Source organism: Trichoderma camerunense (assembly GCF_050948025.1).
Source record: "Trichoderma camerunense strain CBS 138272 chromosome Unknown V8C40scaffold_12, whole genome shotgun sequence".
Taxonomy (NCBI): Eukaryota; Fungi; Ascomycota; class Sordariomycetes; order Hypocreales; family Hypocreaceae; genus Trichoderma; species Trichoderma camerunense.
This window is the reverse complement of record NW_028145358.1, coordinates 175,028-187,074: the sequence shown is the minus strand read 5'-3', so window position 1 is coordinate 187,074 and position 12,047 is coordinate 175,028. Positions and strand designations below refer to the sequence as shown.

The following is a 12,047-nucleotide window of genomic DNA, read 5'->3' as shown; positions in this document are numbered from 1 at the left end:
CTCATTTTGGTGGGTTTGTTTCGCATGGTCGGGCTTGAATATGGAGCGAAACGCTTCTGCAGAGAGGGGACGGGCCTGCCAGTGATGTTTAACATTGCCGAACCAAGAGCGACGTATGATGGATGATTCAAAATCTTCCGCCATGACATTGCCATGTTGAATGAGGAGTTTGACTGGTGACTAGTGGGAAGTGATTTACCTTATTTGCGGGAGGAGCTGACTTGCTACGATGGTGCTCGCCGCTCTTATCCCGCAGGCTGAGAAACTTCCTAGGGAATTCCTTCATCGTTCAAGGATGACGGCCAGAAGCCCGATGACGACTAAAAACGTAGAGCAGGTGGAAATCAAGCTCTCGCGACGACCAGCGAGAGATGAGGCGTTCGGTGCGCCCCCATTATAGGGCGAGACAAGTCTCGGCGAGGCGCTGGCGCTGGCGGGGGGCTGGACGTATTGCGACGATGGCTTCTTGTATATCGGAGTCTTTTTTTATTTCTTGTTTCAGCCTGACGGCCAGTCTTCTTCGTCGGCCGCTGTGCGAGGGATGGCTACCAGGGTTCGGCTTCGTGTCGGACAGGTCTAGCTCGAGGGGAAACGCTGCGCCACAGACGTGGATGAGGAGCAACAGCTGCAGTGTAAAGTTCAGAGGCTTGTCGAGAACAGAACTTTCCGGGGCAGTACAGCGCGGGTGAAGGAGGAGAGATGACGGCTGTTGAGTTGCGCAACAACTCCATCAAATGGACTCGAGTGGTTCCAGGCGCAGCTTCAAATAAGGTCCGGTCGGCAGCAAAGAGTGAGTGCTAAAGTTAGTGGTTCGTGTTGGCTGATGTTACAGTGGCGGGGGCGGGACACTGGGTGGACCCGGTCTTGCCAGGGGCTGATAGTGGGCTGTAGGGCCCTAAGGGACGCTATAGCGCGGCGCGATACTGCACTGAGGTGGCCCCCTGCGACAGCCCATCGAAGCCTCACGGTGGCATTGAGAGATTTATAGATCGCTGCCACCTGCAGACTCTGCTCATGCACCTCAGTCTAATTTGTCTGGTTGCTTCGTACATGCGCTGCACCCTTGGAAATTCCTTTTCGCGGGCTGCTGCAGCAGGATCCGCAATTGACCTCCAGCTTATCACGGCTGGGCGCCAATCATCTGCGCCTTGTGAATCAACATGCACAGCACAGGCAAAAGGCATCGGGATTTCGCTTCGCCTCAGAGCCGCCAGATCCGCAAATTCGGCTGCCTTGATCGACCTGAAGCTGAACGACGGAACATCTGCGCGGTGCTAAGGCGGCCCTTTGCCATCCTTGCGTTCTCGTGCCTCGCCAAACTGACTTATTCCAGCGGCCTCGTGGCCTGCGTACGAATGCCTACGTAATTCTACCAACCGCGCTCAAGGCAGACGATATTCGGCCGTCATGGAGTCTACGCACGTCTACGCACTTCTAAGCAGCTCGTTCATCTCCACATCACGGTCATGTTACCTGCCTGCCAAAGTATCGAGTCTTTTCTGAGTCGTGTGCGGAAGAGGCGGGACTAGAGATCATTGCGCGTGAGGGGGATCACAGGAGGGGTCTTTTACTAACAGCTAGGGCGATCTTTTGGAAGATTCGGTCAACTAACCTACATGTAAGCTTGTCAGGGTTCATGTGCTATATTTACTTCCGTCACGAGCCTATCCAGAAACCTTCCATCTACCCGTTGACATATGAGCATTGGGTGTAGGCTAGTAACATACGGGTACTAGCCATTCCAAGTTTTAGTACTGACCTCAGCTCTGAAGTGGCGGATGCTTCCTCTCAGCCATTTTATCTTTTCTTATGCCCGAGAAATGTTCGAAGACCCATGTCGTAACTAAGGTTAATTCGCCATTTGAAAGGAGAGAGCCTCATGTATACCTGGTACAAACTTAAACAGGTTATTTCGGCCTGGGTCAAGACTTGAAGTGAATACTCCCAACAGAAGTAAATAACGTCACCGCTGTTGATCTCTCTCCAGCCCTAATCATCCGGTATCGCCTTGCCCCCAAAGATCGTGCTTGACGAAGCAAGTATCTGCGCGAAAGCTGAGTGCCAAGGACTTGTATGAATCACCACCCTTTACCTGCTGGTGCTGAGCAGATACATGCTACAGGACGCTGAAATGTCAGCGGCTTTCAACCCTCATGGCGTGACTGAATGCATCGAATCAGCAGAATACAAGGAGCTCCTTAAGTCAGGCGGCTTAGTAGAGGCTAGTCTCAAGGAGCCGCCGAAGATGGGCGCACCAGAGTGCCAATAGCACGACAGGCGTGGTATTGTGTAACATTTTGTTGTGTAATCTTACCCACTATCTACGGCTAATATTGATTACGGTGTACTGATTCCATACTATGATACGAAATACCAAATTCGTAGAGTTGAGAGACTAACGGGGCACCTCTCTTGTGGTGACTTACACATGATGAATTACCAGGCGATTTAGGTGAGATGAGTATCGGTTCGATGCCTTGGATATAGAAGGAGATCACTTCATTATCCATCTGATCTGCTTGAATATTGAACGATAGCTTAATAATCATCTATATTGACTAGGTAGTTTCGACTGACTCCGACGAGATCTTACTCTATCGGCGCCGAGATCCTTGAGCTGGCGCTGTATTCATGCGTGCAAAACGTTGCAAGGGTCAGAGAGGGACGGTGCACGGCCACACTCCCGCCCGATGCGAACGGCCATGGTGTGGCGCAAACCCTGGCGGGACTAGCCTGTGGCTAGTGCCCCAGCAGCTAGCAATTGGAAAATTCCCAATTGTCTCGAGATCGTGGTGGGCTGTAGAGAAAGACACCTCGGACGAAGCATTGCGTCTTTTGCTCAGGCGACAATGTCGGTTTCTCGAGAGGGCGCTCGCCTGGCGAGAGCCTTGAGGCAAAAGCTGCCAACCAACCACTCTGTTCCGCTATGCGCCAGAGGATTTGCCTCTACGAGAGTGGCATACAATGCCAGTGTGAAAGCTGATGGCATCGCCGATATTGAATCGGCATCCTCGTTTTCGGCGCCGCAGCCAGACAAGGACACAATTAAAGCTTTTGAGGAATCACAAAGCCAAAGCCGAACGGGAAGACGGCTCCCTGGTAATCGGTATGTGCTGCCATCGCATGCTAATGTGGACGAAGCCATGCTAATACGAACATCAGATACCAGTACCATCCTCCCAAATATAATCGAGGTCCTCTGCACCCAGTCCAAGCGCCGCCTTCATCCGATCCCACGGCTCGCGATTTCGTTCCTGGGCCATTCAGCTTCCCTCGCTTGAAGCACACGTACGATAGCACCATTGCGCCAGACCTAATGACGCTCACATACAACCACACCCCACCTGGGACTACGCCAGTCGAATCGAAGAAGGGAGTGCTGCGCCAGTGGGACGGATCTTCACCATATCACAAGAACCGACCTAGCAGAGGGCCAAGAGGTGGAGGCTCATCGAGGCTTGGAATATTAGAGAGGGACGTCGCCTGGCACAACATTCCCGAGATCGAGGCCGTCACCATCAACTCATATGCTCCTCTGGCCGCCGACAACAAGGAGTACCTTCATGTGGCCCGCGCCGTGGTCCAAGCCATCAGCGGCCAGTTCCCCGAGGTGACGACTGTGAAGCACAATGTCATCCACTGGGGTGTCCGAAAGGGATCAAAGGCTGGTGCCAAGACCACCCTGCGCGGTGCTGCGGCCTACGACTTTGTCGACAAGCTTGTGACGCTGGTTTTGCCCAAGATCAAGGACTGGCCGGGCATCAAGGCCACCAGTGGTGACAGCGCAGGCAATATTGCATTTGGTATGAAGCCTGCCTGGATGGCTTATTTCCCAGAGATTGAGTTCAACTACGATGTGAGTATTGTCCTGACGAAACGGCCCGGTTGCGAACCCTGAATACTGACATTGGGCGATAGATGTATCCTCCTAAGCTGATGCCTGGTTGCCATATCTTTATTCACACCTCTGCGACCTCGGATAGACAGGGCAGACTGCTCATGGAAGCATTGGGATTCCCTTTCTATGGAAAGATTACACATTGATGAATATCACGTCGAAGACATCACTTGTTAAATATTAGAAAAATTGCGGGGGATATAAAAAAAATTGTACAACACATGTATCGTTAAATATATAACCGTTAAATACAATGTATGAATATTGTAGGATACCTCTACATGCAAGTCCCTATCGGCTGATTCATCCAAGACCTTTTAAAACGCCCCAACTCCGCCCAGTGTTCCTTTTTATTGAAGTTGCTTTGAAACGCCATACTTTATGCAGAAGCCGCAGCCTTGACCTTTTCCCTGAGACCGTGAATGACAACATCAACAGCATCCATATCCGCAGCGTCAGTCTTCGCCGCAGTAAATCCTCTCTTGTTGAGCTCGTCCGTGCAAAGATCCATCGAAGGCTGGTAATTTCTGACGGCAGAGCTCAGCGCATAGATTGCCTTGCGCCGAACATCCTCGGCCTCGTCCTCCTTCAGCGCCATCTCAACCAGAGGCGTCAGTCCACCCATAGCCAGCAGACGCTCCTGTGTGCGCTCGTTGTTCTGGACAGCCGTGCCGACGCACCACGCCGCCATCTTGCGCAGCTCGCGCTCCTCGTTGCGCAGGTGCTCGAGCAGTGGGGTCCACAGATCAAGGTTGGCGATGTTGTTGGCGTTGTCGAGGTTCTCAATGAGTTGCTCGAAGTTGTCAAAGGCGATGAGTTTGTTTTCCAGAGTAACCTCGGGATCGTTGATGAGCTCCATGGAGCCCTTCATCAGGTCGGCATCGGAGGGGCCGCCCATGAGAGCGGCCATCAGCTCCGGGGTGAGATTTGTCGGAGGTGGTGCTTGAGCTTCAGCTCCGGTGGAGGGGCCATCGCCCTCAGTGTTTTCGATGCTCCATCGCAGGAGGTCGTTGAGCCGCTTGTCACCCATGATAGCGTTGTTTGGCTTAGCGAGAGTACGTGTGGGTAATTGTGTAATGAAGAGGATAAAGAGTTATGGAGCGCTCTCTTGTGCTTTTGATTTTGACGCTGAAATTGTTCTCGAAGTTCCTCAGATTTTCGCTTGTGGTAATGCAGTTTCTGGAAACTTCAAGAATTCTCTAGGCCAGATATGGACTAGTGACACAGGATGCTGGTAAGGCTACTACTCCTTACAGTCCAGCCTTAGCCTTACCTGGAGTTCCATCCCGGCCAAACCGAGAACTTGATCATCAGCTTCACTTAGTAGGTAATTAAACTGGAGGTGAGCCAAATCTCCGAGGATTAATGACTGGAAATTGTATTCTCGGGCTCAGTTAATCACAGAATCGGCAGCCTTCTGTTTGAGTCGGAGAATTAACCGTAAAACAGCTAATCTCAAGAGGCTGATTGAACGAGACGTTACCCCACTTGTTCATCTCAGCCCAGATGGTGGCTTGTACGAGTATTCCGTACTCCGTACTGTCCACCACGCATGATCACACATGGCGATGCCTGACTCAGATGGAAGCTGATACTATCATTAGAACTGGATCAGCGTTGGATTCTATAACCGCAGCCTAGTACGAATAACGTCATGGGCTGCCTTCAACACTGAATCTCTCTAGGAGTACGAACGGAGTCGAAGGAGTGGTATCCAGCTTTCCTTTGACACTACTTGAGTGTAGAAAAAGAGATGCCTAGCTGGCCCCCGAGATGCCGAGATCTGACAGGTGACGTAGCAACAAGACCATCCTTCAGCTGATTTCAAAGGGAATAAGGAGTGGCATGGTGTACCCATGTATTCCGTTCTTTGTGAAACAATTGTAAGTATTGCTCCATACGCAGGATACTGGATCTAGTAGGTAGGCAGATGAATACAAATCAGTGCCTGTGAGATTTGGAAACATTCAACCTCAGAAAGGTAGAGGCTAAGCCCATATATCCATCTGCCTTCTTTGCCAAGTCCACGTATCAGCTGTAAATAGCAACCACGCGTTGCTGAGCTGAGACAGTCTTAAAGTTACCGCAGCCTTGCCTCGCCTATTTCCTGTCCCCTCTGGACCAGCACCAGCCCATCTGCAGCATTCCGCGCCATGCAGCTCTAGATCTCCCGAAAGATCTTGATCCAGTGCTCCAGCTAGGGAGCATTTGCATGCTCCATGAAGCTAACGGCCGTCGCTGTCTGATACCCTACACAGTCCAAATCCCACTCAAGATGACTTATCCACATGCCTCACGTGATGCGACGGAGTAGATACGAGCAGCTTGGTGAGCTTAAGGCGGCAAAGGCACTAGCCACATTGGGCCCGGCCTGAGGTTGTCGTGTCCCCCTCCTCCGCTTCCTGCACAGCGACGTGTTGGCGTGGCCAAATGAGCTTGGCTGGGGAAATTTGATAGCGAAAAGGGGGCTAAAAGCCGTCACCAGCTCTTTGGTGTGCTTCTGCTTACTGGCACCAAACTCGGCGTCTTCTGGATGCGAGGCCGGATTACGCACTCGATAGGCGGATAAATCTGGGGATTTGGAATGCAAGATGCCTAAAGCAAATGGAACGCTTGAAATGCTGCTGCCTCAACCCTCAAAGCCATGGACAAAGAGTGCAATAATCTCTCTGCCTAACGTGGAATGAATCGAGCTGATGTCTCATCTTGAGACCCTGCACAAAGGGCCAGAGCACGGGGTACACCAGTGATTGAAAGCCCCCGAAAGAGCATCAAAGGGCCCCCTTCGGCATGCTACCAACAAAGAGCTTTCATGATGTCAATCAGCAGCCAAAGTCCGGAGTACCTGGGAGAGAACCAGCCACACATAGGACCCCCTTATCGGCTGTCATCAACCACGGAAGGGGGGCCGTCACTTTGGGAGAGCCTCACAAAAGTGCCCCTCCCGGAGCATCAATCTCATCTCATTCCCGGTTTGTGTGTTCAAGTAGGTATGTATCTCGGAGCCTGGCGGCATGAAACAAGGCAAGGCGGCGAATGTTGCTTCTCGGATCCTCAGCCTTGGTGGATTGCGTACTGGGCCGCGTACATGCGTTTGCTTTGTGCTCAGCACTGTAGTTAACATCTTTGTTGCCTCGACTAGCTCGACCCGGCACCAATCCATCGCCCATCATGCCCGTGGCACAGCGTCAAACTGCTGGTGAGCGATCAGGCGGTCTTTATCCTCCAGCTAGCACCAAAAGCAATTGGCGGTGGATGTGCTTACAGGCAATGGAGCAAGTTGCAGCTCGACAGCAGCTGGGGGCAAAAGGTGACGATGGCGTTGATCTGGCGGTGCAAGCCCCTCCCCCTCCCCCTCCCCCTCCCCACTGGTAGATACCTTACTGTAGCGCCTAAGGGGACCTAAGGGGACCTAAAGGAGACCTAAAGGAGGTCGATGGAGAAGCGTGTTAGTGGCACCGGACGCTGATGCGTACTCGTCCTTTGTACGGTAGGGCCCCAGCCACAGCCACCGCCATGAGCCAATCGCTTAAAGCGGCAGGCAGCGCTGCCATCCCCCTGTTGGGCGGCCGCGTCGGTACTCCGTGGCCTGCGCAAGGTTCCTCGCACAGAGAACGAAGCGCCGTCGGTACCTAGACCCGGGCTTCCAGGTACTTTGAGCTAAGGCGGTCTCGCCCTGGTTCGCCGCCTCCCACACAAAGGCTGCTCCACCACGCAATTGTCCCGCCCACAACTCTGTGCCCATCGTGGTAGCGGAGATACTTACTTCCCTCCTTTCCTCCCCCTCCACTCTTTCTACTTCTTCAACAGCACCCACCCCCCAATCGCCAGCTTTCGACTGCGTGTCACCTTAATATTTCCTCACTTTCGACCTCTTTCTTCCCCCTTCAAGCTAACCCTCGAGATCCTGGGATCGCGCGAGCTTCTTCTTTTGTCTCTTACCACCTTTTCCATCAGCTTCATACATTAATCAGTCACAATGGAGGGTACGTGCACCTGCCACCAAGCATCGCGTCCGGCCACCTGGTGCCGAGGCCAATGGATGAAGCATCGCGAGGATGGATGCATTTGACGCTTGACACGACTTGGCTAACGTTTGCTTTTGCTGCTCTACAGAAGAAGTTGCTGCCCTCGTCATCGACAATGGGTAAGATCCCCTTCCCCCGCCATTGTCTCACCGACATCATAAACCTCCTGTCTGGCAATCTTGTCTGCGGACCATGAGGCATCGCTGGTGCCAGCCACGCCGCGCCGGGACAAGGACAAATTGCATCTCCAACTCCATCACACGGTCATCCTTTTGCCTTTCCTGAACCTCAATAGCTGACACCTCTGCAGTTCCGGTATGTGCAAGGCCGGTTTCGCCGGTGATGACGCTCCCCGAGCTGTTTTCCGTGAGTACCCCACTTCTGCTCCCCTTACCAACTGCCCACCATAGCTATACGCTTTGGGGTGATTGGGCGTGCGGGCGCGCCACCGCACGTTTTGCTTCACAATGACAGTTTTGCTAACAGCGCCAAACAGCCTCCATTGTCGGAAGACCCCGTCACCATGGGTAAGTTGTTTGAATCCAAGCTCGCGTGTGGACTGTTCCATTTTCGGTTCGTCATTTTTGAAAGGACATTGGATCTGACCGAATCTTGCTCAGTATCATGATCGGTATGGGTCAGAAGGACTCCTACGTCGGTGATGAGGCTCAGTCCAAGCGTGGTATCTTGACACTGAGATACCCCATCGAGCACGGTGTCGTCACCAACTGGGACGACATGGAGAAGATCTGGCACCACACCTTCTACAATGAGCTGCGTGTTGCCCCCGAGGAGCACCCCGTCCTGCTCACCGAGGCCCCCATCAACCCCAAGTCCAACCGTGAGAAGATGACCCAGATCGTCTTCGAGACCTTCAACGCCCCCGCCTTCTATGTCTCCATCCAGGCCGTTCTGTCCCTGTACGCTTCCGGTCGTACCACCGGTATCGTGCTCGACTCCGGTGACGGTGTTACCCACGTTGTCCCCATCTACGAGGGTTTCGCTCTTCCTCACGCCATTGCTCGTGTTGACATGGCTGGTCGTGATCTTACCGACTACCTGATGAAGATCCTTGCTGAGCGTGGTTACACCTTCTCCACCACCGCCGAGCGAGAAATCGTTCGTGACATCAAGGAGAAGCTCTGCTACGTCGCCCTCGACTTCGAGCAGGAGATCCAGACTGCTGCCCAGAGCTCCAGCTTGGAGAAGTCCTACGAGCTTCCCGACGGTCAGGTCATCACCATCGGCAACGAGCGATTCCGTGCTCCTGAGGCTCTGTTCCAGCCTTCTGTCCTTGGTCTTGAGAGCGGCGGTATCCACGTCACCACTTTCAACTCCATCATGAAGTGCGATGTCGACGTCCGAAAGGACCTCTACGGCAACATTGTCATGGTATGTTTTTTAATTGATTCGCACAGCTTTATGATTTATTATGGTGGCGCTAATTGCATTCTCTACTCTAGTCTGGTGGTACCACCATGTACCCCGGTCTCTCCGACCGTATGCAGAAGGAGATTACTGCTCTTGCTCCTTCTACCATGAAGGTCAAGATCATTGCCCCTCCCGAGCGAAAGTACTCTGTCTGGATCGGTGGTTCCATTCTGGCCTCCCTGTCCACCTTCCAGCAGATGTGGATCTCCAAGCAGGAGTACGACGAGAGCGGTCCCTCCATCGTCCACCGCAAGTGCTTCTAAGGTAAGCTTATTTTTAGAAAGGCGCAGATGGCAGCCGTCACATGATCTCGGAAGACAAAAAGCTAACAGCAACCCGTTTAGAAGCTACGCGAGGTCAAAGACAATACCTCACATCCTTCGCCAATCACTCGTGCCAAGCTCATGGAGGCGACGAATCATGCAGTGCTTCCATGGCTTCGCACGTATTGCGATCGAGTCTCATATTTACGAAAAGTTTTTGACAGGGTCAAGGGGGTGGGCGTTGGCTTTTCTCCGATGGGGATACAACGGCTCGTGTATGGCAGCTGGGCTGGATGCGCAACGCGAGTCTAGGGGCTAGAAGCTTAGGTTGATACAAATATTTATTCGCTTTCCGGTCTTAGACATGTTGAATGGAACATTGTGATAATGATTGCCTGGCGTCTCAACTTCACCTGTACTACAGCACATGGACCTCGTAATTATATTCGTGTCTTCATGTAGGCCATTATGTTTGTGCAATTGACTGTCATGACTTTCCACCTGGAGACTCGTGCCCAGATTGGGGGCTGCTACCAGTGGTCGGATTATCGTCACGACTGCTTGTATCTTGTGTTGTGTCGTTACTCAGCTCGGGATCTTCTATCGGATTGTTCTCAATGTTGGTGGCTTCTTCGCCATCTGCCTTTTCCTCGTCTAGCAGCCGGTACTTTCGTCGACTCTTTTTGGCCGCGCTGTCGGACTTCTTCTTCTTTATCGCCCCGACCACCGCTGAGCGGCTCTGGTCGCCATTGATGAACTCGTCAACCCGCTGCGCCAGAATTTCCCGGGCTAGCTTGCGGTTTTGGCTGCGGGATCTAGTGGCTTGGGATTTGACAACGATGCCGGTGGGGATGTGCTTTAGTTGGACGGCGGAATTCGTTTTGTTCTAGAGAAATAACCGTAACGATTTTCTTAGGCCCTGTTGCTTCCACAGACAATGGAGAGAAGAGGGGATTCCCTGTATGCTGAAGACAGGGTACGTACGATCTTTTGGCCGCCGGGGCCGCTGCCTTTGAGGTAGGACTCTTCGATTTCGGAGTCTGGTGGGGGTTTTGGACGGGGTGGGAGGCTTTTTGAGAGGGCGCCGAGGGTGCTGAAGAAGGGAGGCTTTGGTATGATTCTAGCTGTGAATGTAATTGGGTATATGAAGGCTGTGAGGAACGAAGATGTGAAGCGAAACATGGTTGAAGCAAGGGCGTGTTCCTTGTACGACGATTTGATGTTGCCCGCGATGATGCTCTAAAATGACTATAAAGTCAAAGATGGCCGGAGGTTGAGCCACTAAAATGAGCAACTAGCCTTGGCCGGGCGGGCTTAGGCGTGGCTTGTGGCGTGCACCCTGCTATAAATAGCGCTGGAAAGTTAGCACATGCAGCGACATCTAGCCGGGCCGGAACGTGTAATTTTGGACTTTCTTTTTTCCTTTCCTCCATCACCATTCCGACCCGAGACGAAACATTGGCCTGTCCACGAACAAACACCTCGAGATCCGAAAAGAACACCGTCAAGCGGCAAAAACTACGAAGCAGCTTGCGCATTGCGAGAAGATTAAGGCTCTCAGAGAAGAACACCGGACCGTCTGTTAGGTGGAAAGCATCTCGTCAATTCAATTCGACATGGCGTCACAAGGCATCAAGAGCATGATCCAGCGGAAGATGCTCCAGATCGATGTGACGTTTGGGACGTATCTGTTTTCGCCAGTGGAGAAGTTTGCTTATTGTATGTTCTCTTTTCCCCTTGCCCATTGCTGTCTCCCAATCTCTTCGTTTTTCTTTCGCCGGACGATTCGTTGTTCTCGTGACCCCCTTTTGGGATGGCATGATGATTGATTCCGGCAATCCCGCTCACGACACAGCACCCAGAATTATTAAAGAATTGCTGCTAACATGAACCTTTTTTTTACAATTGTCTAGATTCGATTGTGTTTTTGCTCTTCAGCCTGCTCTCCATCGCCGTCATCCTATACCTCCCGCATCACATTTCCATTCTGACCGGTCGCGCGTGGTACTACATCAACGGCGAGACTATTGACATTACGGCCTTCACGCGAGACGTCTTTAGCAGCGCGATGGGAACTGGTAAGGACGCTGCGGCGGTTGTCAGGGAGCTGTGAGGTGGAAACAATAAGGATCGATGGGATGGACCGAGCGAGGCTCTTATGAAGTTTATGGATACGAAAACTGGGACTGGGAAGAGTGAACTGATGAGCTGCTTCCTGGCGAATTGGGCTATTTCGACGTAATATGGAGAGCGAAGCGAGAGGCTCTGGTTGACGCAGTCTGTTTTGACTTGTCTTTATAAAATTTGGCGTTGGGCAGGTCGATTGATGAGGAAGCCTAATAGAATGGCCAGATGGTACATTAATAATAATATGCTCCTAGAAGTACTACGAATTAATTGAGAATAATACAAACCTTTTTACGGCAA

At 52.2% G+C, this 12,047-nt stretch overlaps 5 protein-coding genes across 5 annotated transcripts; 3 read left to right on the top strand and 2 right to left on the bottom strand.

Moving 5' to 3' along the window:
- Positions 1 to 2,266: 2,266 nt before the first annotated feature.
- On the top strand, positions 2,267 to 4,172 carry V8C40DRAFT_248796 (mitochondrial 54S ribosomal protein uL5m). Its single transcript, XM_083216621.1, has 3 exons — positions 2,267 to 3,106; positions 3,163 to 3,856; positions 3,919 to 4,172. Exons 1-3 carry the CDS (start codon positions 2,850 to 2,852, stop codon positions 4,042 to 4,044), a joined length of 1,077 nt encoding a protein of 358 aa, XP_083071489.1. The 5' UTR covers positions 2,267 to 2,849; the 3' UTR covers positions 4,045 to 4,172.
- Positions 4,094 to 5,106, bottom strand: V8C40DRAFT_248793 (Hsp70 nucleotide exchange factor FES1). Its single transcript, XM_083216620.1, has one exon. It carries the CDS (start codon positions 4,926 to 4,928, stop codon positions 4,278 to 4,280), a length of 651 nt encoding a protein of 216 aa, XP_083071488.1. The 5' UTR covers positions 4,929 to 5,106; the 3' UTR covers positions 4,094 to 4,277.
- Positions 5,107 to 7,655: 2,549 nt separating this feature from the next.
- V8C40DRAFT_248783 (actin) lies at positions 7,656 to 10,085 on the top strand. The gene is made up of 6 exons (XM_083216619.1): positions 7,656 to 7,884; positions 8,015 to 8,045; positions 8,237 to 8,292; positions 8,423 to 8,453; positions 8,547 to 9,318; positions 9,390 to 10,085. The coding sequence occupies exons 1-6, from the start codon at positions 7,878 to 7,880 to the stop codon at positions 9,618 to 9,620; spliced, it is 1,128 nt and encodes a 375-aa protein (XP_083071487.1). The 5' UTR covers positions 7,656 to 7,877; the 3' UTR covers positions 9,621 to 10,085.
- V8C40DRAFT_248781 (RF-1 domain-containing protein) lies at positions 9,948 to 10,908 on the bottom strand. The gene is made up of 2 exons (XM_083216618.1): positions 10,605 to 10,908; positions 9,948 to 10,506 (listed from the first exon to the last, which is right to left on the bottom strand). Exons 1-2 carry the CDS (start codon positions 10,800 to 10,802, stop codon positions 10,108 to 10,110), a joined length of 597 nt encoding a protein of 198 aa, XP_083071486.1. The 5' UTR covers positions 10,803 to 10,908; the 3' UTR covers positions 9,948 to 10,107.
- Positions 10,909 to 11,012: 104 nt separating this feature from the next.
- V8C40DRAFT_248780 (serine palmitoyltransferase small subunit family protein) lies at positions 11,013 to 12,045 on the top strand. The gene is made up of 2 exons (XM_083216617.1): positions 11,013 to 11,339; positions 11,534 to 12,045. Exons 1-2 carry the CDS (start codon positions 11,237 to 11,239, stop codon positions 11,731 to 11,733), a joined length of 303 nt encoding a protein of 100 aa, XP_083071485.1. The 5' UTR covers positions 11,013 to 11,236; the 3' UTR covers positions 11,734 to 12,045.
- Positions 12,046 to 12,047: the final 2 nt, after the last annotated feature.

What these genes read in the sequence shown, in the direction of transcription:
- V8C40DRAFT_248793 (XM_083216620.1), bottom strand. Translation starts at nt 4,928, where the DNA reads ATGGGTGACAAGCGGCTCAACGACCTCCTGCGATGGAGCATCGAAAAC.
- V8C40DRAFT_248780 (XM_083216617.1), top strand. Translation starts at nt 11,237, where the DNA reads ATGGCGTCACAAGGCATCAAGAGCATGATCCAGCGGAAGATGCTCCAG. An exon ending in AGTGGAGAAGTTTGCTTATT is followed by an intron (nt 11,340 to 11,533) that starts GTATGTTCTCTT and finishes ACAATTGTCTAG; the next exon opens with ATTCGATTGTGTTTTTGCTC.
- V8C40DRAFT_248783 (XM_083216619.1), top strand. An exon ending in GGAAGACCCCGTCACCATGG is followed by an intron (nt 8,454 to 8,546) that starts GTAAGTTGTTTG and finishes AATCTTGCTCAG; the next exon opens with TATCATGATCGGTATGGGTC. An exon ending in TCTACGGCAACATTGTCATG is followed by an intron (nt 9,319 to 9,389) that starts GTATGTTTTTTA and finishes TCTCTACTCTAG; the next exon opens with TCTGGTGGTACCACCATGTA.
- V8C40DRAFT_248781 (XM_083216618.1), bottom strand. Translation starts at nt 10,802, where the DNA reads ATGTTTCGCTTCACATCTTCGTTCCTCACAGCCTTCATATACCCAATT. An exon ending in GCCCCGGCGGCCAAAAGATC is followed by an intron (nt 10,507 to 10,604) that starts GTACGTACCCTG and finishes TTATTTCTCTAG; the next exon opens with AACAAAACGAATTCCGCCGT.
- V8C40DRAFT_248796 (XM_083216621.1), top strand. Translation starts at nt 2,850, where the DNA reads ATGTCGGTTTCTCGAGAGGGCGCTCGCCTGGCGAGAGCCTTGAGGCAA. An exon ending in AGACGGCTCCCTGGTAATCG is followed by an intron (nt 3,107 to 3,162) that starts GTATGTGCTGCC and finishes TACGAACATCAG; the next exon opens with ATACCAGTACCATCCTCCCA. An exon ending in AGATTGAGTTCAACTACGAT is followed by an intron (nt 3,857 to 3,918) that starts GTGAGTATTGTC and finishes ATTGGGCGATAG; the next exon opens with ATGTATCCTCCTAAGCTGAT.